The sequence below is a fragment of the Schistocerca nitens genome, chromosome 11, assembly GCF_023898315.1.
Source record: "Schistocerca nitens isolate TAMUIC-IGC-003100 chromosome 11, iqSchNite1.1, whole genome shotgun sequence".
NCBI lineage: Eukaryota > Metazoa > Arthropoda > Insecta > Orthoptera > Acrididae > Schistocerca > Schistocerca nitens.
In genome coordinates, this window is record NC_064624.1 from 149,872,215 (window position 1) to 149,898,408 (window position 26,194).

At 39.9% G+C, this 26,194-nt stretch overlaps 1 protein-coding gene across 3 annotated transcripts in view; it reads left to right on the forward strand.

The window, feature by feature from the left end:
- LOC126213328 (peroxisomal carnitine O-octanoyltransferase) overlaps nucleotides 1–26,194 on the forward strand; it is a 313,022-nt gene that overhangs the window by 257,108 nt on the left and 29,720 nt on the right. For all 3 annotated transcript variants that reach the window (XM_049941018.1, XM_049941019.1, XM_049941020.1), the window contains one exon: nucleotides 17,368–17,487. In XM_049941018.1, the coding sequence (XP_049796975.1) occupies nucleotides 17,368–17,487 (120 nt within the window). The remainder of the gene's footprint in view (nucleotides 1–17,367; nucleotides 17,488–26,194) is intronic.

Consider the following 26,194-nt stretch of genomic DNA (forward strand, 5'->3'; position numbering starts at 1 on the left):
GCCCCCCCCCCCTCCCCTCCCGGTGCGTGACCGATTTCCCCCCCCCGCCCCCCCTTCCCCCCGACTGCTTCAGGAGCTGTGTATGTCGGCCTATCTAGTACGTTTCACTTGAAGTCGAACATGTAAACAATGGCACGCAGTTTGATGTAACAATTCAAAAAGAGACCTTGAAGCCTCTTCCATTTAGTGAATAAACTACAGAAGAAACAACTATACTTACGAATAAAATGATAATATTCGCTGAGGCATGAGCGATCTGTGTCCCTTTTTTAGCACTTTCCCTGCATTGCGTATGTAAGATTTTGTTTCCAGTGGAAATTTGCAAAGAGATGGTGTTGATAATTAAGCGATGAACACCGAAGGAATACTTGAAAATATTCTCATTAGTTGCAAACAGTGAAAACCTAACGACAGTCCCTTTTATTCTGCAATTGCACGTTTTCGATCTGGATGAACGCTTCTCCCCCATTTTGGCTTTCTTCTCACTTTTGATGCTGAATGTGAACAAACATTAATTAGCCAAATGTAATAATCTACACGAAAATAACGTCTGTGGATTCATTCACAATCCATTCTCTCATACAGTAAGAACATAAATGTTACGGTCAGCAGATTCAAACAGATACTGACATAATTAACAATATAAGATGATTTCCTGAACACTGTCAAATACCCTATTATAACTTTTCGCAGTTGTAGCGTCATTGCTGCGTATAAACACATGCGCGAATTCGATGGCAACATTATGTCATATGAAAGCAATTGGTGAACTAATTTTGAAGATTTAAGAATGGAAACGAACATTAGCATTTTTATAGATTATTTTACATTAACAGACAAATATGGAGTTTTTCAAGTGCACGTGTCGTATTTGAAGAATATTTTTTAGGTAATGCAGTAAGTTATTTCATTAAACACACTTAACACATAGCGATACACAATTAAACTGAAAGCTTGGAATTAATATTTTTTGGAAGGCAGGTATAGTACACTGATTGACCACAATAATTGCATTTAGAACGGTTTAAAACATGTAATGGGATATATGTTGACAGATACTTATTTACCTTTCGCGGGCAAGTGCTCTACCGACTGAGCTACCCAAGCACGACTCACGCCCTGTCCTCACAGCTTTACTTCTGCCAGTACCTCGTCTCCTACCTTCCAAACTTTACAGAAGCTCTCGGTCCGGCACACAGTTTTAATCTGACAGGAAGTTTCATATCAGCACACACTCCGCTGCATAGTCAAAATCTCATTCTAGATACTTATTTTTTGAAAAACTTTGGAAAATGTGATAAGCAAGTGTGAGACAATGCAATATTTGTTTAATAATCCAAAACACGTCGGAAATTTTATCTTCAGTATTTTGTGATACAATGATCCATGTAAGCCTAATGGGCTGTCTAACACTAGTAATCGATTGGTGTTATGCAACAGAAAATTGTTTTAAAGGTCTGCTATTTTCTCTTCCTGCATTTTAGGGAAGTCTACCTTACACACATTAATCAGGTGCACAATTTCTTAGTGTGTCATTCAGTATGTCATTCTTCCAGTATTCCAGTTGGTGGGTGTGTTGTAAATGAATGACGGGCATAAATAAAGGCTGCCCCATAAAGAAAGCAACTTTTGAAATGCTCACTATTTCTGTCCTAGTAATTTGGGAGTGCTGGACATTGCACAATTTTCCCCTGTTTTCTTTGCCGTTAGCAATGGAGTGTTTCACAATGGAGTGGCATGTTGTCGTAGCGAAAACTTACTACAAATGTCTCGAATAGTGTGGACAGGATGTTCATCTACATCTACATACATACTCCGCAATCCACCATACGGTGCGTGGCGGAGGGTACCTCGTACCACAACTAGCATCTTCTCTCCCTGTTCCACTCCCAAACAGAACAAGAGGAAAATGACTCCCTATATGCCTCTCTACGAGCCCTAATCTCTCTTATCTTATCTTTGTGGTCTTTCCGCGAAATGAAAGGTGGCGGCAGTAAAATTGTACTGCAGTCAGCCTCAGAAGCAGTTTCTTTAAATTTCCTCAGTAGCGATTTACGAAAAGAACGTCTCCTTTCGTCTAGAGACTCCCACCCGAGTTTCTGAAGCATTTCCGTAACACTCGCGTGACGATCGAACCTACCGGTAACAAATCTAACAGCCCACCTCTGAATTGCTTCTATTTCCTCCCTCAATCCGACCTGGTAGGGGTCCCAGACGCTCGACAATAGGTCGTATTAGTGTTTTATAAGCGGTCTCCTTTACAGATGAACCACATCTTCCCAAAATTCTACCAATGAACTGAAGATGACTATCCGCCTTCCCCACAACTGCCATTACATGCTTGTCCCACTTCATATCGCTCTGCAATGTTACGCCCAAATATTTAATCGACGTGACTGTGTCGAGCGCTACTCTACTAATGGAGTATTCGAACATTGCAGGATTCTTTTTCCTATTCATCTGCATTAACTTACATTTATCTATATTTAGAGTTAGCTGCCATTCTTTACACCAATCACAAATCCTGTCCAAGTCAACTTGTATCCTCCTACAGTCACTCAATTATGACACCTTCCCGTGCACCACAGCATCGTCAGCAAACAGCCGCCCATTGCTATCCAAATGTCTTGAATGTTGAGGAGAGACTGTTGGTAAACTCTGCGGAATATTTGGTGACCATAATGCACCAAATTAACTGAATGTGGTTGCTAAGATTGAGAACACCAGTTCGATTTTGGAAATTAAAGTCTCAGGGCATCCCTGTATTAGACTTGTGGAAAACATCACCATTCTGAATAATAATGTTGATGTAAGTGAGGCAAAATCTATTCGCTGATGTTCACAACAATTGGATATTCTCAGAACCAGTGTGCAACATATACTGGAAGATGATGTGCACCTTTGGGACTGTAAAATCCCACTGACATGGCTGTTGTGGTCTTCAGTCCTGAGACTGGTTTGATGCAGCTCTCCATGCTACTCTATCCTTTGCAAGCTTCTTCGTCTCCCAGTACCTACTGCAACCTACATCCTTCTGAATCTGCTTGGTGTATTCATCTCTTGGTCTCCCTCTACGATTTTTACCCACTGCACTGCTCTCCAGTATTAAATGGCTGATCCCTTGATGCCTCAGAACATGTCCTACCAACTGATCCCTTCTTCTAGTCAAGTTGTGCCACAAACTCCTCTTCTCCCCAATTCTTTTCAATACCTCCTCATTAGTTATGTGATCTACCCATCTAATCTTCAGCATTCTTCTGTAGCACCACATTTCGAAAGCTTCTATTCTCTTCTTGTCTAAACTAGTTATCGTCCACATTTCACTTCCATACATGGCTACACTCCATACAAATACTTTGAGAAATGACTTCCTGACACTTAAATCTATACTCGATGTTAACAGATTTCTCTTCTTCAGAAACACTTCCCTTGCCATTGCCAGTCTACATTTTATATCCTCTCTACTTCGACCATCATCAGTTATTTTGCTCCCCAAATAGCAAAACTCCTTTACTACTTTAAGTGTCTCATTTCCTAATCTAATTCTCTCAGCACCGCCTGATTTAATTCGACTACATTCAATTATCCTCGTTTTGCATTTGTTGATGTTCATCTTATATCCTCCTTTCAAGACACTGTCCATTCCGTTCAACTGCTCTTCCAAGTCCTTTGCTGTCTCTGACAGAATTACAATGTCATCGGCGAACCTCAAAGTTTTTATTTCTTCTCCATGGATTTCAATTCCTACTCCGAATTTTTCTTTTGTTTCCTTTATTGCTTGTTCAATATACAGATCGAATAGCATCGGGGATAGGCTACAACCCTGTTTCAGTCCCTTCCCAACCACTGCTTCCCTTTCATGCCCCTCGACTCTTACAACTGCCATCTGGTTTCTGTACAAATTGTAAATAGCTTTTCGCTCCCTGTATTTTACCGCTGCCACCTTCAGAATTTGAAAGAGAGTATTCCAGTCAACATTGTCAAAAGGTTTCTCTAAGTCCACAAATGCTAGAAACGTAAGTTTGCCTTTTCTTAATCTAGCTTCTAGCTGACATTGTAACAGAAGTCAAATGATCACAAAAAAAGGCACTGAGCATTCACCCGTGGTGTGCTAGCAAAACAAAGAATTACAATTCTCTAAAGAAAATAATGTTCTATGGTAAGGTGCACTTTGTTTTGAATGGCGTAGCGAACGACAAAAAATGCAGGAATTGGGGCACAGAAGACTCTACAGTAGTTATGAAGAAGCCATTGCACCAACAAGTGTATGTGTAGTGTGGCATTTGGGCTGGGGACATAATTGGGCCGTACTTTTCAAAAGTGGCATTAACAGTGGACAGTGAATACTACTGCAATATGTTAAGACAGCTTTTGTGATCTGAACTGGATCATGGAAGTGCTGGTTGAGTTCAACACCATGGCGCAACGTGTAACACATTGGACTTCTTACAAGAGAGGTTCCCTGGCCTGATGATTTCTTCCAATACCGATTTGAATTGGCCACCCAGGTCTTGTATTATTATTACTTTTTTTTTTTCGTGGATATTTGAAATCTCGAGTGTATGATAACAAATGCAATCGCTTGCAGAGCTCAAAGCTGAGATTCAGCATGTAATTTCAGAATTGGAGGTGCAAGTGTGCCACAAAGTTATGAAAAATTTCATCAAAAGAATGGGTGTGTGCATGTAGAGTAGTGGAGTGCATTTGAGTAATATCATACCAGTGGCAAAAATGCTCCTATTGGAACACAAAAAGGTAAATATGCACCTGTTTGAAAGACTCAGCAAAGAAGGGTATCCCCCCTGTGTCATTCTACCTTCATTTTTCCATGAAAAGTTTGGCATGCAAACATACTCATGTTGTTTTTAACAACTCCCACAAGCTCCCTCCGTTCTACCAGCGGGTACAGGGGGGGTGGGGGGGTGGGGGGGAAAACAACCACAATGGAATAACATTGCCGTGGGTAGAGCTTCTCTAGTATGCATTTCTGCCACTAGGCATGTATAGCGCAACTCATTGCCACTTTAGTAACACCTGTGCTATCGACATGATGGCCCTTTGAGTCTCGTAGACGAATAGCGCGAGCCGGGTTTCACATGATCGTCTTTTTCGAAACCCATGCTGATTCCTACAGAGAAAATGTCTAGTCTGCAGAAAAGTCCTTTTACTCGAACATAATACGTGTTCCAAAATTCTACAACTGATCGACGTTAGAGATATAGGTCTATAGTTCTGCACATCTGTTCGACATCCCTTCTTGAGAACGGGGATGACCTGTGCCCTTTCCCAATCTTTTGGAACGCTACGCTCTTCTAGAGACCTACGGTACACCACTGCAAGAAGGGGGGCAAATTCCTTCGCGTACTCTATTTAGCCTGCCATCCTCTGTTTCAGTACCATTTTGGTCACAGAACGTCTGGACATTTTGTTTTGATCCACCTACCGCTTTGACATGACCAAAATTTCTTAGGATTTTCTGCCAAGTCAGTACACAGAACTTTACTGTTGAATTCATTGAATGCCTCTCGCATAGCCCTCCTCACATTACATTTCGCTTTGCGTAATTTTTGATTGTCTGCAAGGCTTTGGCTATGATTATTTTTGCTGTGAAGTTCCCTTTGCTTCCGCAGCAGTTTTCTAACTCTGTTGTTGTACCACGGTGGCTCTTTTCCATCTCTTACGATCAATCATCGAAATCATCGATGAGTAACCACTTTATGATCGCTGATTCCCTGTTCTGCGTTAACTGTTTTAAATAGTTCAGGTCTCTAACAGTGGTACAGTTCTGCAGCCCCATGCACCTTACTCCCCTGTCCAGGCTCCGAACGACTTTTTCTTATTTCCGTGCACGAAAAGGGACACGAAAGGATACCGATTTCAAAACATTGGAGAAGTCTAGGGGGGGGGGGGAACGAGCAAGGCACTGTCGGCATTTGTAAAGATGACTGCAAAACATGTTTCGAACAGTGAAAGCACTGGTGGGACAAATGTATTTGTTGTAAGGGTGAGTATTTTGAAGGGATAAGGCTGTTTTGTAAGCAATTCCTCACATAACTTACGCACAGCCATTATTCCATCGCTGTAAATCGCTCGTATCAGTTTGATCCCACTTTCCCGTTCTCATTCACTCGTTCGTCCCATCTCATTGTCATTGTCTCCTTGTGTCCCTCTGTCATTGTCTCCTTTGTCACAGCCACTGTCTTGTTCGTTCTGTCCTACTACTACTGACTACTCTCACTGTCACTGCCTTTCTCTTGGTCTCTCATATGCTACTGCCTCATTCATTCCTTCCTTCTGCTGCTGCCTCATCTCACCCTCACTCTCTCTCTCTCTCTTTCTGATTGCCACTGTCATAGACTCTGCCTCTCATTATCACGGGCTTTCGGCCAATTCGCATTTAGGAGGATGACGGATCAAACCCTTGTCCGGCCATTCTGATTTAGATTTTCCGTGATTTCCCTAAATCATTTCAGGCAAATGCCAGGACAGTTCCTTTGAAAGGGCACGGCCGATTTCCTTCCCCATCCCTCCCTAATCCGAGCCTGTGCTCTGTCTCTAATGACCTCGTTGTCGACGGGATGTTAAACACTCTCTACCACTTCCACTTTCTCCTTCTCTTTATTCCACTTCCACTGTCATTTTCTCCTCCTCTCTCAGCATAAAAAAGTACAAATATGTTTGCATGGCAAAATTTTTAAAGGTGCTGAGCAAGGTAGAATGAGGCAGCTGGTACCCCACTTTTCAGTCAGTCTTCTAAACAGGAGTATACTTGCCTTTTTTGTGCTCCGATAGGAGCATTTTTGCATTGGTTCCTTTCTTTTCCCTACCATAGCAGGGCATATCACTCATATGAAAAGAACTTTCAGTCAGTAACATTTTCATAGTTCACATATGTGAAATTGAAGTACAGTAGAGTCTAGATAGTTTGAGGTGAACGGGACCGGAACCAGCTCGAACTATCGAAAACTCGGACTATTGAAATTTAAATGGGAAAAAGAAATATTGTGATATTGTAAGTAATACAGGTCAAAATATGAACTTTATTAAAATAAAAGTATTTACACATGCATTTGCATTGGCAGAATAACAATAATTATTTATGTATACAAGTAATAGTGAAGTGTCTCTTGTTTGGCGAAGCTGCAACGTTTCCTCGCGGCAACGTCACGCCACCGTCTCAGGAGCAGTAGGTGAGTCGTGTCGCCTCAGGCTGTTGTTCCACGTAGCATACGGCGGCCTCGAGAGCAGCGTAGCCACAGGTGTGGCTCATCATCGCTGCAGCCTCTGCCTCGTCACTCTCACACTGCCATGGAATGTTAACAGTGTCAATTCTAGAAGAGTCCGTCACTTCCAAGTGTTCGTCCGCATTTAACCACTCGCCTACTTCCACCTCTTCTGCCTCTACACACCCTGGCAATCTTCTGATTAAATTACACAATGGTTGATCGTCCTCATCTGCTGAATCTTCAGTTTCTGTGTCTGGTATACTTTCCTGTAGAATTTTTTTCCATGACTTAGGAATTGTGTCTGACTTTATTTCGCTCCAAGATTCGCTAATCCAGTACACGACGTCCTTCAAAGTCACTTTCTTCAAAGCTCCTTCAATGCTTTCGTTGTCTTTGGAATGCGAGATTGACTGTAGCAATCTCCATCGATACTTTTTTTTTTTTTTTCTCAGACGTTCCAGAACGCCCTGATCCATGGGCTGAATGAGACAGGTAACGTTTGGTGGGAAAAACAAGGCGCAGCTACCGTCGCACTGCAGTTCTCCTGCACTTGTGAGGACGTATTATCCGTGAGCAAAATTGCTTTGCATGGCAGTCCCCTTTCTTTTAAAAAATTCTTACAGTCAGGTACAAATGAGTTAAAAAACCAGTTCTTGAAGATTTCCTGACTCATCCAGGCATTATTTTGATGTGTATAGACAACTGGAAGAGCTGAGATGGATACATTCTGGAATGCTCTTGGCTTGGCAGACTTCCCAATCACAACTAGTTTTAGTTTGTGGTTTCCAGTTGCATTTGAAGCTGCCATAACTATGAGCTGCTCTTTGCTTTTTTTGTGCCCAGGAGCACTTTCTTCTTTGCAAGAAGCAAGTGTTCTCGCTGGTAACATTTTAAAATTTATCCCAGTTTCGTCACAGTTATATATTTGTTCATTAGACAAATTTTCGTCAGTTATGATTTTTTTAAACTCGACGATAAATTTTGAAATGGCCTGAGCGTCACCAGAGAGTTTTTCTCTGCATACATCTAGTTGACACACTCCATACCTCTTCTTCCACATGTTGAGCCAGCCCACACTCGCGCCGAAATTGTCATCTCCTTCGTGCAGCTGGTTTCTGAAAAACAAAGCTTTTTCTTGCAAGATTGGGCCAGAAATCGGAGCACCCTTCTGTCTGTCTTGGGTAAACCACATGAACAATGCCTCACTTGTTTTTCCGAAGTCTGACTTCTTTATACTTCTTCGACTGAGAGATTCGTGTGAGCATTTCTGTGAAGAAAACTGTTCCAATTTAAGTCAGTTTCTTCGCCAGTCACCAACAGTAACTTCACCGACACCATATTCGAGAGCAAGTTTTTTTATCGTTTCGAGACTGTGTCATGTTGTCTTAGAGCTTCTAATTTTAGATGCAGGGCACAAATTTCCTCTTTTTTGTTACAGCACTCATCTTTGATGTACAACGGAACACACAGTCAACAAACAAAACGACACACAACACTGTACAGTACAGGTATGTACTGGGAACTACAGCAGCGTATGAACTCCCCAGATTTGATCGGTAGCAGCCGGCAGCAGTCGGGGTATTTCGTGCCATACTGACAATGGATGTTCGTGCAACAGGGCAGCGAGCCAATAGTTGGTGTTGATTGCATTGTTGTCTGCTTTGTGACTGAGCTGTACTCTCCCTATCTATCTTTTGCAATGATGTTTTCATTATTTATCATGTCAGTAAAAAAAAAAAAAAAGAAAGTAGATCATTGCAACCCCTTTTTTTTTAAAAGAGGCTCGGATTATTGGAAACTCGAACTATCGAGACTCTACTGTAAAGCAAATCCAATTCAGAGTGGAATTTACATGCACAAAAAATTTGTATGTATTTCAGTATTACAATGATGTGTTCCCAGAACCTTCCCGATTATAACAGACACAATTTACAGCATATTTTTCTGCACTATATCACTTTATAAATTACATTTTCATCTCGTACTACATTTGATGGGAACAAGTAAAGTAACTTTCAATATCTGTATCTCAGCAATGGATAAAGTTACCAAGAAAATTTTCAAGGTTGTTCAAGATTAGACTCTTAGGAATATAATATAAAAATTACACCCGTTTGCTGTCTGTAACCATCTTGGAATCTGTGACTCTATTTTTGTATGAAAAAATGTTAAAAAAACTGTTTTGGTCTTTCCTAAGGAACTGCCCCTTATGGCCCACCATTACCACATCTAATACAAAAAGAACCAACTAATGTGCTCCATTTGCCTATGCAGGATGAAGTGTGTAATACTCATACTTTGACGCTGTGATGTAGGATAGTGACACTAAGACAATCCTTGTGTTGTGTATACAAATGGGCTCAAGTCGAAGGGCTGTCTGATACACTTGACCCTATCATCAATAGAACACAAGGTACGAACCCCAGAAGAATTCTGCTTTTATGCACGGCATTTGAGAACACGTTAGGTAATGCATGCTGATTTCATAATACTCACAGATAGCATACGTGGCTGTAATATGTAAATTACTTAATTTCAACAAGAAATTTGTACATTATCATGCACTCAAAAGTTGTTGTGTTTATGGATATCCTCTACAGTCAAAAAGCTCTGACATTACTGCACCAATAGGGTTTGAAGTGTGCCAGCTGACACCTGTTTTTTAGACTAAATTATTGCTTCTTTGCTTGCATGATGATGTGAAACTGAGTACACAATTTTTGTAAGTCTTTAGCTCATCTGTAATCTAGATATGATCGGAAACACGTGTGACAGCAAATAAATTGTGTTTGGCGTTCAGTAGTTGCCACTAGTAAGTGAGGGTTCAGATGCTATCCTTTTATTGTTCCTATTTGATGTCCAACACATCTTCACTTTACCTTGACCTAGATGCAAATCCTTGCTCCACTTTCCCACAGCAATACCGTCCTTCATTATGTCACAAATGCAACTCGACTTTTCTTCATGTCCCAGATGCAATTCTCGCTGTCTGTCCTAACCCGTAATGTCTGGGATGCTCTTTTCCCTTTGATTAGAACTTACACTGCTCTCCACCTAGCCATTATAGTAATTTGTGATGCCACACACTGTCAATTACTGAAATTTATGTCTCAAAACAATAGGCAGATTTAAATTAAAAGGCATCATTAGATGTGTGTACATGCACCAAACAGATCGATATGAAACATGTCGTCGTTAGCTAAATTCTCACTACTTGCATGTTAAGTTTAATATTTAAGTTTTTCACAGATGGGATCAGTGACCTTAATTTTTACAAAAACGATCCTATAAATACATGTAATGCCTGATTCTGTATTTACTCTCCATTGCATTTCATTTGGTGCTAGAACAATTTTATCATCTTGCACAGTTTGCTGCTTTATCAGTAAGTTAACACAAACATGACTGAACATATGCACAAGTATAGGGAAAGTAAAGGATGGGTAATACAGGTAAAATGGCTCACAAACTGCGTACTCTGACATGTTGTTGTTTTGTTGTTTGTCGTTATGGTCTGCAGTCCAAAGACTGGTTACATGCAGGTATCCGTACTTCTCTGCCCTGTGCAAGCCTCCTAATTCCTGAATGACTACTGCAACCTACATCCTTTTAAATCTGCTTACTGTATTCATCTCTTGGTCTTCCTCTACAATTCTCCCCCCCCCCCCCCCACTTCACTCTGATACTAAATTGATAACCCCTTGATGTCTCATAATGTGTCCTATCAACCAATCCTTTCTTTTGATCAGGTTGTGCTACAAATTTCTTTTCTCCTTGGTTCTGTTCAGTACCTCCTCACTAGTTACATGATCCACCCATCTAATCTTCAGCATTCCCCTGTAGCACCAAATTTCAAAAGCTGCTTCTTGTCTCAACTGCTTATTATCCAAGTTTTAATTTCCGTACAAGGCTACACTGCAGACAAATCACTTTAGGAAAGAATATTTAACTATTAAAATGATATTACGTGTTAACAAATTTGTCTTTGTCAGAAATGCTTTTCTTGCTATAGCCAGTCTGCATTACATATCATGTGTACTTCAGCTGTCATCAGTTATTTTGCTGACAAAACAGCAAAAATCATGTACTACTTTAAATATATCATTTCTTAATCTAATTTTCTCAGCATCACCTGATTTAATTTGACTGCATTCCAATACCTTGTTTTACTTTTGGTGATGTTCATCTTATATTCTCGTTTTGAAGACACTGTACTTTATATTCAGCTATTCTTCCAAATCCTTTGTCATCTCTGAAGGAATTAAATCATTAAGAAATCTCAAAGTTTTTATCTCTTCTGTCTGATGTTAATAACTCATTCCAAATTTGTTTTCTTCACAGCTTGCTCAGTGTACAGAGGAATAACATCTGTGATAGGCTACAACTCTGTCTCACTCCCTCCTCGACCACTGCTTCCATTTCCATGTCCTTCGACTCTTATAACTGGTTTTTGTACAAGTTGAAGATAATCTTTCACTCCCTGTATTTTATTCCTGCTGGCTTCAGAATTTCAAAGAGTGTAGTCCAGCCCACACTCTCTAAAGCTTTCTCTGATTTCTACAAATGCTGTAAATTTAGGTTTGCCTTTCCTTAACGTATTTTCAGGGATAAGTCATAGGGTCAGATTTGCCCTGCATGTACCTACATTTTTCGAGAACTTTGACAGATTTTCCCCAATATCAAGCTCTACCAGCTTTTTATACTCTTGTGTGAATAATTCGTGCAGTATTTTGCAACCACAATTGGAATTATTTTGTTCCTAAAGTTTGACGGTATTTTTACTGTCTCATATACCTCACATACCAGGTGGAACGGTTTTGTCACAGCTGGCTCTCCCAAGGATTTCAAAAATTCAGAGAGTGTGTCATCTATTCCAGATGCCCGTATTGTAATGGGACATTTCTGTGCTCTGTAAAATTCTTGTCTTAGTATCATATCCCCTGTGTCATCCTCATCTACTTCTATAATATTGTCCTTGAATTTGTTTACCATATAAAAATCCTCTATTTTTTCCTTCAACCGTACAGCTTTTCCTTCTTTTCTTACAACTGGCTTGCCATTTGAACTCTTAATATTCATTCAGCAATTTCAGTTTTTCTCCAGAGGCTGTAATTTTTGTGTAAGAGGCATCTATTTTTCCCCAAGTTACACATGCTGCTATAGCTTTGCATTTGCTGTCTAGCCATTCCTGTGTAGCCATTTTGCAGCTTAAGTCAATCTCATTGTTCAGACATCTATATTCCCTTTTACTTGCTTCTTTTGCTGTATTTCTATATTTCATCGTTTTGTCAATGAAATTTAATATCTCCTGTGTTATCCAGGGATTTATACTGGGCCTTGTTTTTTTTTTTACCTATTAGATCCTCTGCTCTCTTCACTATTTTATCTCTCAAAGCTACCCATAAGTGTTCTGTTGTATTCCCTGTGTCAGTCAAACATTGCCTGATGCTCTCTCTGAAACTCGCAATAACCTGTGATTCCTTTAATTTATCAGAATTCCATCTCTGTAATTTCTTTCCTTTTTAAAATTTCTTTAGTTCTGAATTACAGGCTATAGCCAATAAATTATGGTCAGAGTTAACAACTGCCCCTGGAAATTAGGTTTTCAAATCTCTGTCTTTCCATTATATAATCAGTCTGAAAGAAGTAAAAACTTTGAGGTTCGCCGATGACATTGTAATTCTGTCAGAGACAGCAAAGGACTTGGAAGAGCAGTTGAACGGAATGGACAGTGTCTTGAAAGGAGGATATAAGATGAACATCAACAAAAGCAAAACGAGGATAATGGAATGTAGTCAAATTAAATCGGGTGATGCTGAGGGGATTAGATTAGGAAATGAGACACTTAGAGTAGTAAAGGAGTTTTGCTATTTAGGGAGTAAAATAACTGATGATGGTCGAAGTAGAGAGGATATAAAATGTAGATTGGCAATGGCAAGGAAATCGTTTCTGAAGAAGAGAAATTTGTTAACATCGAGTATACATTTAAGTGTCAGGAAGTCGTTTCTGAAAGTATTTGTATGGAGTGTAGCCATGTATGGAAGTGAAACATGGACGATAACCAGTTTGGACAAGAAGAGAATAGAAGCTTTCGAAATGTGGTGCTACAGAAGATTGCTGAAGATAAGGTGGGTAGATCACGTAACTAATGAGGAGGTATTGAATAGGATTGGGGAGAAGAGAAGTTTGTGGCACAACTTGACTAGAAGAAGGGATCGGTTGGTAGGACATGTTTTGAGGCATCAAGGGATCACAAATTTAGCATTGGAGGGCAGCGTGGAGGGTAAAAATCGTAGAGGGAGACCAAGAGATGAATACACTACGCAGATTCAGAAGGATGTAGGTTGCAGTAGGTACTGGGAGATGAAGCAGCTTGCACAGGATAGAGTAGCATGGAGAGCTGCATCAAACCAGTCTCAGGACTGAAGACCACAACAACAACAACAACAACAACAACAACACCAACAACAATCAGTCTGAAACCTTCAGTGTCCGATCCCCCCACCCCCCTCTAAAAAAAAAAGGAAGTTTAGGGTTTAACATCCTGTCAACACTGAGGTCCTAGCAGTAGGGATGGGGAACGAAATGAGCTGTGCCCTTTGAAAGGAACCATCAGGGTTTAGGGAAATCACTTAAGACCTAAAATCTGGATGGCTATACGCAGATCTGAAGCGTCGTCCTCCCGAATGCGAGACCAGCATGCCAAACACTGTGCCATCTCCCTTTGTTAGTGTGTCCAGGTCTCTTGCATGTGTACTACCTTCTGTCATGATTCTTAAACTACTTATTAGTGATGATTAAATTATGCTCTCTGCAAAATTCTAACTGCCAGCTTCCTCTTTCACTCTTTTCTCCAGATCCATTGTCACCTAGTATGTTTCCTTCTCTTCCTCGTCTTCCTCCTACTACCAAAATCCGTTCTCCCATCACAGTTAACTTCCCTCTCCATTAACTATTTGAATATTTTCTTTTAACTTTTAATACAGGGTGATTCAAAAAGAATACCACAACTTTAGGAATTTAAAACTCTGCAACGACAAAAGGCAGAGCTAAGCACTATCTGTCGGTGAATTAAGGGAGCTATAAAGTTTCATTTAGTTGTACATTTGTTCGCTTGAGGCGCTGTTGACTAGGCGTCAGCGTCAGTTGATGCTAAGATGGCGACCGCTCGACAGAAAGCTTTTTGTGTTATTGAGTACGGCAGAAGTGAATCGACGACAGTTGTTCAGCGTGCATTTCGAACGAAGTATGGTGTTAAACCTCCTGATATGTGGTGTATTAAACGTTGGTTTGAACAGTTTACAGAGAATGGGTGTTTGTGGAAAGGGAAAAGTTCTGGACGGCCGAGAACGAGTGATGAAAATGTAGCACGCATCCAGCAAGCATTTGTTCGCAGCCCAGGAAAATCGACTCGCAGAGCTAGCAGAGAGCTAGCAGGATGGAGCGCCACCACATTGGCACTTATCTGTCCGTAACTACCTGAACGTCAACTACCCGAGGCGATGGATCGGCCGCCAGGCAGCCCGTGACAGAGCACTTCATCACTGGCCTCCAAGAAGCCCTGATCTCACCCCCTGCGATTTTTTCTTATGGGGGTATGTTAAGGATATGGTGTTTCGTCCACCTCTCCCAGCCACCATTGATGATTTGAAACGAGAAATAACAGCAGCTATCCAAACTGTTATGCCTGATATGCTACAGAGAGTGTGGAACGAGTTGGAGTATCGGGTTGATATTGCTCGTGTGTCTGGAGGGGGCCATATTGAACATCTCTGAACTTGTTTTTGAGTGAAAAAAAACCTTTTTAAATACTCTTTGTAATGATGTATAACAGAAGGTTATATTATGTTTCTTTCATTAAATACACATTTTTAAAGTTGTGGTATTCTTTTTGAATCACCCTGTATAATTCTTCAATCTCTTTGTCACCTGCAGAGATAGTTTGCATATGAACTCGTACTACTGTGGTGGGAGTTGTCTTCGTACCTATCTTGACTACGATGATGCATTTTCTATGCAGCTTACCTGCATTCCTATTTTCTTATTCTGTAACATCTAATCCTGCATTACATCTATTTGATTTTGTACCTATAGCCCCTGTACTCCCTTGACCAGAAGTCCTGTTCATTCTGCCACCAAACTTCAATACTCTCAACTATATTTAACTTCAACATACCAGCTTCCCTTTCTAAATACTTTAACCTAGCTACTTAATAACATTCCACGCTCTGACCTGTAAAATGACAGTTTTATTTTTCCTGAAGACAACATCCCTCCTAGTCGTGCCTGCCCTGTGATCTGAATGGGGAACTGCTTTACCTCCAGAATATTTTCCCCAAAGAGAATGCCATCATCATTTAATTATACAGTAGAACTGCACGCGCTCAAGAAAAATCACGGCTATAGTTTCCCCACGTTTTCAGCCACATGCGGTACCAGCACACCGAGGCCACATTGGTCGATGTTAGAAGGCCGGATCAGTCAATCGTCCACACTTTTGCCCCTGCAACAACTAGAAGGGCTACTGCTGCCCAGGAACTGTGGATTATTCTGGCCCCTCTACAGATTATGCCTCCCCCCTCTGGCCCCCACTTCTTTATGGTTGATCTTAAGTTATGGCTATGTGTATCGTTGGGACACACAGGCTACCCTATCTCAGCTAGGTCCGTGGTTCGTGGGCATGTTATTATTTTGTTTGCTGATGTACAAGTAATTGCTGTTACTATGTAACTGATTGGGCTTGTTAACTCTGATCGCTAAATAATACCCACAATATCATTCTGTCAGTTCATAGTAATACATTTCAGAGAAATAAAAGGAATAATGTTAGATATTTATTGTTACAAAAGTGATTTACAAAATTACATTTCAAATTTCAGTACAGTTAATACAAATATTCCAATGAAATACCTGGTGCTAGAAATCCGAAATAATCCTTTTACTTGCAGAAAGTCTATAGTATGACAGAAATATATAGAATGGCTCGAAACCCGTGTGGATGTGAGAGAACCACATGGATTCGTAAATTTGTTTAAATAAGAGGTGAATGAACAGAGTGATGATATGTGGGACAGGACAATGACGGAATGAACTGACCTGTTGTTGTTGTTGTCGTCTTCAGTCCTAATACTGGTTTGATGCAGCTCTCCATGCTACTCTATCCTGTGCAAGCTTCTTCATCTCCCAGTATGTACTGCAACCTACATCCTTCTGAATCTGCTTAGTGTATTCATCTCTCGGTCTCCCTCTACAATTTTTACCCTCCACGCTGCCCTCCAATACTAAATTGGTGATCCCTTGATGCCTCAGAATATGCCATACCAACTGATCCCTTCTTCTAGTCAAGTTGTGCCACAAACTTCTCTTCTCCCCAATCCTATTCAATACCTCCTCATTAGTTACGTGATCTACCCACCTTATCTTCAGCATTCTTCTGTAGCACCACATTTCGAAAGCTTCTATTCTCTTCTCGTTTCAACTATTTATCGTCCACGTTTCACTTCCATACTCGGCTACACTCCATACAAATAATTTCAGAAACGACTTCCTGACACTTAAATCTGTACTCAATCTTAACAAATTTCTCCTCTTCAGAAACGCTTTCCTTGCCATTGCCAGTCTACATTTGATATCCTCTCTACTTCGACCATCATCAGTTATTTTGCTCCCCATATAGCAAAACTCCTTTACTACTTTAAGCGTCTCATTTCCTAATCTAATTCCCACAGTATCACCCGATTTAATTCGACTACATTGCTTTTGTTGATGTTCATTTTATATCCTCCTTTGAAAACACTGTCCTTTCCGTTCAACTGCTCTTCCAAGTCCTTTGCTGCTCTGACAGAATTACAATGTCACAACTGACATATAGTGTAAAATATAAACGAAAACCTATAAACAACTGATCGCTACCCCAGACACCCGTAAAACTGTGGTCGACTTCCGAATCGTGACACGAAATGCGCTTTTCTCGGGTCAGCCACCAGAACACGCTGTGCAAATTCCAGATTAGTGCGCCGAGCTAACCTTTCACTGTCTATAGGTGTCTGCCTCGGGAATCCGGAATGGTACACTTGACAGATCCATTTGTAGTACAGTAATGTGAACTCCAGTGAATTAATACCTCTTCTGTTTGGCACAGTGGCGGCAACGGGAACTTCGTGCTGTCGACGAGCCTGGTGGGCTACACGCCGGTCAGTGGGGGCGTCGCGCCCATGTGCCTCGACGGCTACGGTTGCTTCTACAGCATCACGGCAAGCAGGTGAGCAGAGAAGCGACATGGTGTCTCTTGTGGGCTGCTGCGGCTGCAACCGCATTCGCACTGGTGTTTGCAGAGTGATTTCGTATCTGTGGCTGAACCTATTCGTAGTTCCCTTAATGTGTTACACACTGCCAATTACAAGGTCTGTTCAAAAAATTCTGGAATATTTGTGACTTCGCATCTACATCTACATCCATCTACATCCATACTCCGCAAGCCACCTGAAGGTGTGTGGCGGAGGGTACCTTGATTACCTCTATCGGTTCCCCCTTCTATTCCAGTCTCGTATTGTTCGCGGAAAGGAAGATTGTCAGTATGCCTCTGTGTGGGCTCTAATCTCTCTGACTTTATCCTCATGGTCTCTTCACGAGGTATACGTAGGAGGGAGCAATACACTGCTTGACTCCTCGGTGAAGGTATGTTCTGGAAACTTCAACAAAAGCCCGTACCGAGCTACTGAGCATCTCTCTTGCAGAGTCTTCCACTGGAGTTTATCTATCATCTCCGTAACGCTTTCACAATTACTAAAGGATCCTGTAATGAAGCGCACTGCTCTCCGTTGGATCTTCTCTATCTCTTCTATCAACCCTATCTAGTACGGATCCCACACCTGTGAGCAGTATTCAAGCAGTGGGCCAACAAGTGTACTCTAACCTACTTCCTTTGTTTTTGGATTGCATTTCCTCAGGATTCTTCCAATGAATCTCAGTCTGGCATCTGCTTTACCGACGATCAACTTTATATGATCATTCCATTTTAAATCACTCCTAATGCGTACTCCCAGATAATTTATGGAATTAACTGCTTCTAGTTGCTGACCTGCTACATTGTAACTAAATGATAAGGGATCTATCTTTCTATGTATTCGCAGCACATTACACTTGTCTACATTGAGATTGAATTGCCATTCCCTGCACCTTGCATCAATTCGCTGCAGATCCTCCTGCATTTCTGTACAATTTTCCATTGTTACAACCTCTTGATACACCACAGCATCATCTGCAAAAAGCCTCAGTGAACTTCCGATGTCATGCACAAGGTCATTTATATATACTGTGAGTAGCAATGGTCCTACGACAATCCACTGCGGCACACCTGAAATCACTCTTACTTTGGAAGACTTCTCTCCATTGAGAATGACATGCTGGGTTCTGTTATCTAGGAACTCTTCAATCCAATCACACAATTGGTCTGATAGTCCATATGCTCTTACTTTGTTCATTAAACGACTGTGGGCAACTGTATCGAACGCCTTGCAGAAGTCAAGAAACACGGCATCTACCTGGAACCCGTGTCTATGGCCCTCTGAGTCTCGTGGAGCATTGATGGTGTGTTGGAGCAAAATTCAGTTGGCATCCCTATAAACGCCTGTGCTAAATGTGTAACTGACGGAAGTTTAATTGTTGTATGTCTGTTAGTTATTGTCTAGTGCTGCATTAAATAGAAGGGTGTGTCGCACAGTGTGCAGATTTTAAGTTGACAAGAATCTACATTAAATTTTGCGTGAAACTCGAGAAAACCTGTACAGAGACACACCAAATTGCATAGGAAGCCTTTAGTGATGAGTGCTTAAGCTGTGTTGAAATTCTTCACACGGTTGCAAAATTGCAGTCGGAAGTTAAAGATGACCCTTGTCGAGGAACCCTTTCGACGTCTATCTACGGTGCTCGTGCGGCAAACGTCAACAAAACTGTGCACGCTAATTGAAGACTGACCGTCTGCTGAAGTATATAATATTTCAGTTGGATCGTTTCACGTAATCCTGACACACCACCGTGTTGCCACCAAGTTCGACCACAGCTTACCGGTCGAGACCAGAAAGACCTTCGCTTTGCAGTCTGTCCAGAGCTTTTGGATCGCAAAAATGAAAACGAAATGTTCTTTAAAAGAATCACATCTGGTGATGAGATGTGGGTCCACAAGTATGACGTTGACACTGAGGTTGTTTTCACAGTAGGTCGAGAAAGGTTCTCTGACACCAAAAAAAGAGCTACAGGTCAGGTCAAATGTCAAAGCCGTGCTGATAGTTTTCACTGACTTTGAAGGATAAGTTCATCATGAATTCGTGCCACAGGGCGAAACTGTTAATTGATGGTACTTTTGGGATATGTTGTGATGCCTGCAAGAAAATATGAGTATGAAGTAGCCTGAAATGTGGTGAGACAATTTATGGTTCTTGATGTATGATAATGCACCCACACATTCATCCCTTTTGGTGCACAACTATTCCACAAAAAAAATCAAACGACTATGGTGCCTCATCGTCCGTACTCTCCAGACTTGGTCACTGCAGACTTTTTTTTATTTCCAAAGTTGGAAACCCCATTGAAAGGATGAGGATTTTCTACAGTTGGCAAGATTCTCTCTGGATAGGGCACAGGTCATCCCAGTTTTCAAGAAGGGACGTCGAACAGATGTGCAGAACTATAGACCTATATCTCTAACGTCGATCAGTTGTAGAATTTTGGAACACGTATTATGTTCGAATATAATGACTTTTCTGGAGACTAGAAATCTACTCTGTAGGAATCAGCATGGGTTTCAAAAAAGACAGTCGTGTGAAATCCAGCTCGCGCTATTCGTCCATGAGACTCAGAGGGCCTTAGACACGGGTTCACAGGTAGATGCCGTGTTCCTCGACTTCTGCAAGGCATTTGACACAGTTCCCCACAGTCGTTTAATGAACAAAGCAAGAGCATATGGACTATCAGACCAATTGTGTGATTGGATTGAAGAGTTCCTCGATAACAGAACGCAGCATGTCATTCTCAATGGAGAGAAGTCTTCCGAAGTAAGAGTGATTTCAGGTGTGCCGCACGGGGGTGTTGTAGCACCGTTGCTATTCACAATATACATAAATGACCTTGTGGATGACATCGGAAGTTCACTGAGGCTTTTTGCAGATGATGCTGTGGTATATCGAGAGGTTGTAGGAAAATTGTACTGAAATGCGGGAGGATCTGCAGCGAATTGACGCATGGTGCAGGGAATGGCAATTGAATCTCAATGTAGACAAGTGTAATGTGCTGCGAATACATAGAAAGAAAGATCCCTTATCATTTAGCTACAATATAGCAAGTCAGCAACTGGAAGCAGTTAATTCCATAAATTATATGGGAGTAGGCATATTCCGTGTGTAAGTGTATCAGGGAGTGTGTATGGGCCTGCAATGTAACTTTTACATAGTTTAGTTACATGTGAATGTGTTGAGGTGAACTTCTTTAGCCTGAAATTTGCTATTTTATATTTTCAGGGGCTTTCGAATTGTGTGTGGAATTAATTGCTCGGGTGACTTCATGTTGCAAAATTATCACTTGAGGCATTTGTGGTATCATCTTGTATGTGTCTGTTTCTGCTTGCATCCACCGTGCATGCCTGTTATGTTGTACTTGGTTTGACCATATGTTGCTCCAGAAGTGTTCCATGTTTGTTATGTTTGGTGGGTTGTCTATTTGAATGTGTGTGTTATCTATTGTCTGGTAAAATTTCTTTTGGTTTGTGTTGAATGTTTGGTTTTGTTTTCTTCTATTTTCACTTTTTTTGTATCTTCTAAGTTGTTTGGCCAATGCTTGTAACTTCTGCTTCTTTTCATCTGATTTCTCTATCGCTTCTTGTTGTGAGATTTTACCTAACCTTTTTCGTTTTTTGTCTGATATTTCATTTCTTATAAATTGTGTTAGCTGTCCAATGTCTTTTCTCAGTTTTTCTATTCAAATCTGTAGCCTTTGTTGCCATGCTGGTTTTGTGGGTTTCTTCTGTGTGTTGGTTTGTTCTGATCTCTGCCTAATGTGTATATTTAGTGTAGTGAGTGCTCCTTTATAAACCAGTAGTTGTAACTCTTCCATAGTTGTATTTTCATTTATTTTGTTGTGTATGATTGTTTTGATGGTTGTTATTGTTGTTTCGACTTGTGGGTTATTTGGTGGTCTATGCAAGAATGGTCTAATGTCTGTATTTTTGTCTTTGTATTGTATATATGTTAGCTGAAATTTTTCTTCTATATCTAACATGTGTGTCACTTCGTGTTCTATTTGTGCTTGTTCTGGTATCTGTCTTAAGATTTCATTTTCCTCTGATTGTTTAATTGATGCGTGTTGTTCTTTGTTTGTTTGCTCTGGGATGTTTGAGTCCATTACTGTATTTTCTTCTTCTTCTTCTTCTTCTTCTTCTTCTTCTTGTTCTGATTGCACATTATTTTGTTCCAGTATTTGCTGTACTTGTTGTTTGATGTTTTCAAATTCTGACTGGGGTATCCTGTTATTTTTTATTATTACGCGGATCTGTTCAGCTAGTCGTCATTCTGTTAAAAATTTTAATTCTGGGTATCTGGTAATAAATGTTGTGTATACTTGTGATCTGTATCCAGTTGTGTTAGTTCCTACATTTGTTGCTTCGTAATAACAGAACATGAAGTGTCGGTTAACTTCATCTGCCCATCTCATCCTCTGCCTTTGTTTTCCTTCTAGGGTGGTTGCAGGAAGCATATCCTGCAAAACACCTCTATTTGGATTTAAATAATTTTCCGTGTGGCTAGTGTCGTTACCATTGTGGGCGGGCATAGGGTTCAAGCGTCGTCCCCGACCGTGACAGCGCTTGTCCGAGGCTTTATTAGTTCTGTCCTGAACCAACTAATCACACGAAAAGGGGGGTTAGCTCTATTAGTGGTTTGTTCTTTTCATCGCCTTTTACGACTGGCAGAACATACCAAAGGCCTATTCTTTTTCTGGGCCTCCATGGGGTTTATTATTATTATTTCTTTACTTTCTCAGACTTTTTAGAAGTCTGGTTAAGAATGGAGTGACGCGGACCTTTATCAAGCGTCACTTCCTTTTTGCTGTACGGTATATGTTATATTGCATTTAGGAACTTTCGGGTAATTGAACATGTATCAATAATTACGGATTTCTGTAATTGTATATATATGTTTGGATGTAGCTGTATTGCATTGATGTATTGGTGGATATTGTGTGGTATGACTCCTGTAGTTGATAGTATAATTGGTATGATGTCAACTTTATCCTGATGCCACATGTCTTTGACTTCCTCAGCCAGTTGGATGTATTTTTCAATTTTTTCTCCTGTTTTCTTTTGTATATTTGTTGTATTGGGTATGGATATTTCGATTAGTTGTGTTAATTTCTTCTTTTTATTGGTGAGTATGATGTCAGGTTTGTTATGTGGCGTTGTTTTATCTGTTATAATGGTTCTGTTCCAGTATAATTTGTATTCATCATTCTCCAGTACATTTTGTGGTGCATACTTGTATGCAGGAACGTGTTGTTTTATAAGTTTATGTTGTAAGGCAAGCTGTTGATGTATTATTTTTGCGACATTGTCATGTCTTCTGGGGTATTCTGTATTTGCTAGTATTGTACATCCGCTTGTGATGTGATCTACTGTTTCTATTTGTTGTTTACAAAGTCTGCATTTATCTGTTGTGGTATTGGGATCTTTAATAATATGCTTGCTGAAATACCTGGTGTTTATTGTTTGATCCTGTATTGCAATCATGAATCCTTCTGTCTCACTGTATATATTGCCTTTTCTTAGCCATGTGTTGGATGCGTCTTGATCGATGTGTGGCTGTGTTAGATGATATGGGTGCTTGCCATGAAGTGTTTTCTTTTTCCAATTTGCTTTCTTCGTAACTGTTGATGTTATGTGATCTAAAGGGTTGTAGAAGTGGTTATGAAATTGCAGTGGTGTAGCCGATGTATTTATATGAGTGATTGCCTTGTGTATTTTGCTAGTTTCTGCTCGTTCTAGAAAGAATTTTCTTAAATTGTCTACCTGTCCATAATGTAGGTTTTTTATGTCGATAAATCCCCTTCCTCCTTCCTTTCTGCTTAATGTGAATCTTTCTGTTGCTGAATGTATGTGATGTATTCTATATTTGTGGCATTGTGATCGTGTAAGTGTATTGAGTGCTTCTAGGTCTGTGTTACTCCATTTCACTACTCCAAATGAGTAGGTCAATATTGGTATGGCATAAGTATTTATAGCTTTTGTCTTGTTTCTTGCTGTCAGTTCTGTTTTCAGTATTTTTGTTAGTCTTTGTCTATATTTTTCTTTTAGTTCTTCTTTAATATTTGTATTATCTATTCCTATTTTTTGCCTGTATCCTAGATATTTATAGGCATCCGTTTTTTCCATCGCTTCTATGCAGTCGCTGTTATCCAATATGTAATCTTCTTGTTTAGTGTGTTTTCCCTTGACTATGCTATTTTTCTTACATTTGTCTGTTCCAAAAGCCATACTTATATCATTGCTGAATCCTTCTGTTATCTTTAGTAATTGGTTGAGTTGTTGATTGGTTGCTGCCAGTAGTTTTAGATCATCCATGTATAGCAAATGTGTGATTTTGTGTGGGTATGTTCCAGTAATATTGTATCCATAATTTGTATTGTTTAGCATGTTGGATAGTGGGTTCAGAGCAAGGCAGAACCAGAAAGGACTTAATGAGTCTCCTTGGTATATTCCACGCTTAATCTGTATTGGCTGTGATGTGATATTATTAGAGTTTGTTTGGATATTAAGTGTGGTTTTCCAGTTTTTCATAACTATGTTTAGGAACTGCATCAATTTCGGATCTACTTTGTATATTTCCAATATCTGTAGTAACCATGAGTGGGGTACACTATCAAAAGCTTTTTGTTAATCAATGTATGCGTAGTGTAGTGACCTTTGTTTAGTTTTAGCTTGATATGTCACCTCTGCATCTATTATCAGTTGCTCTTTACATCCTCGTGCTCCTTTGCAACAGCCTTTTTGTTCTTCATTTATAATTTTGTTCTGTGTTGTATGTGTCATTAATTTCTGTGTAATGACTGAAGTTAATATTTTGTAGATTGTTGGTAGGCATGTTATGGGGCGATATTTAGCTGGGTTTGCTGTGTCTGCTTGATCTTTAGGTTTCAGATAGGTTATTCCATGTGTAAGTGTATCAGGGAATGTGTATGGGTCTGCAATGTAACTGTTAAATAATTTAGTTAGATGTGAATGTGTTGAGGTGAACTTCTTTAGCCAGAAATTTGCTATTTTATCATTTCCAGGGGCTTTCCAATTGTGCGTAGAATTAATTGCTCGGGTGACTTCATGTTGCAAAATTATCACTTCAGGCATTTGTGGTATCATCTTGTATGAGTCTGTTTCTGCTTGTATCCACCGTGCATGCCTGTTATGTTGTACCGGGTTTGACCATATGTTGCTCCAGAAGTGTTCCATGTCTGTTATGTTTGGTGGATTGTCTATTTTAATGTGTGTGTTATCTATTGTCTGGTAAAATTTCTTTTGGTTTGTGTTGAATGTTTGGTTTTGTTTCCTTCTATTTTCACTTTTTTTGTATCTTCCAAGTCGTTTGGCCAATGCTTGTAATTTCTGCTTCTTTTCATCTAATTGCTCCATTGCTTCTTGTTGTGAGATTTTACCTAACCTTTTTCGTTTTTTGTCTGATATTTCATTTCTTATAAATTGTGTTAGCTGTCCGATGTCTTTTCTCAGTTTTTCTATTCTGATCTGTAGCCTGTGTTGCCATGCTGGTTTTGTGGGTTTCTTCTGTGTGTTGGTTGGTTCTGATATCTGCCTAGTGTGTATATTTAGTGTAGTGAGTGCTCCTACATAAACCAGTAGTTGTAACTCTTCCATTGTTGTATTTTCATTTATTTTGTTGTGTATGATTGTGTTGATAGTTGTTATTGTTGTTTCGACTTGTGGGTTATTTGGTGGTCTATGCAAGAATGGTCTAATGTCTGTATTTGTGTCTTTGTATTCTATATATGTCAGCTGAAATTTCTCTTCTATATCTAACATGTGTGTCACTTCGTGTTCTATTTGTGCTTGTTCTGGTGGCTGTCTTAATAATAATAATAATAATAATAATAATAATAATAATAATAATAATAATAATAATTATTATTATTATTATTATTATTATTATTTCTTTACTTTCTCAGACGTTAAGTCTGGTTAAGAATGGAAAGTGACGCGGACCTTGATCAAGCATGACTTCCTATTAACTGTACGGTATGTGTTATATTGCATTTAGGAACTTTCGGGTAATTGAACATGTATCAATAATTACGGATTTCTGTAGATGTATATATATGTTTGGATGTAGCTGTATTACATTGATGTACTGGTGGATATTGTGTGGTATGACTCCTGTAGTTGATAGTATAATTGGTATGATGTCAACTTTATCCTGATGCCACATGTCCTTGACTTCCTCAGCCAGTTGGATGTATTTTTCAATTTTTTCTCCTGTTTTCTTCTGTATATTTGTTGTATTGGGTATGGATATTTCGATTAGTTGTGTTAATTTCTTCTTTTTATTGGTGAGTATGATGTCAGGTTTGTTATGTGGCGTTGTTTTATCTGTTATAATGGTTCTGTTCCAGTATAATTTGTATTCATCATTCTCCAGTACATTTTGTGGTGCATACTTGTATGTAGGAACTTGTTGTTTTATAAGTTTATGTTGTAAGGCAAGCTGTTGATGTATTATTTTTGCGACATTGTCATGTCTTCTGGGGTATTCTGTATTTGCTAGTATTGTACATCCGCTTGTGATGTGATCTACTGTTTCTATTTGTTGTTTACAAAGTCTGCATTTATCTGTTGTGGTATTGGGCTCTTTAATAATATGCTTGCTGTAATACCTGGTGTTTATTGTTTGATCCTGTATTGCAATCGTGAATCCTTCTGTCTC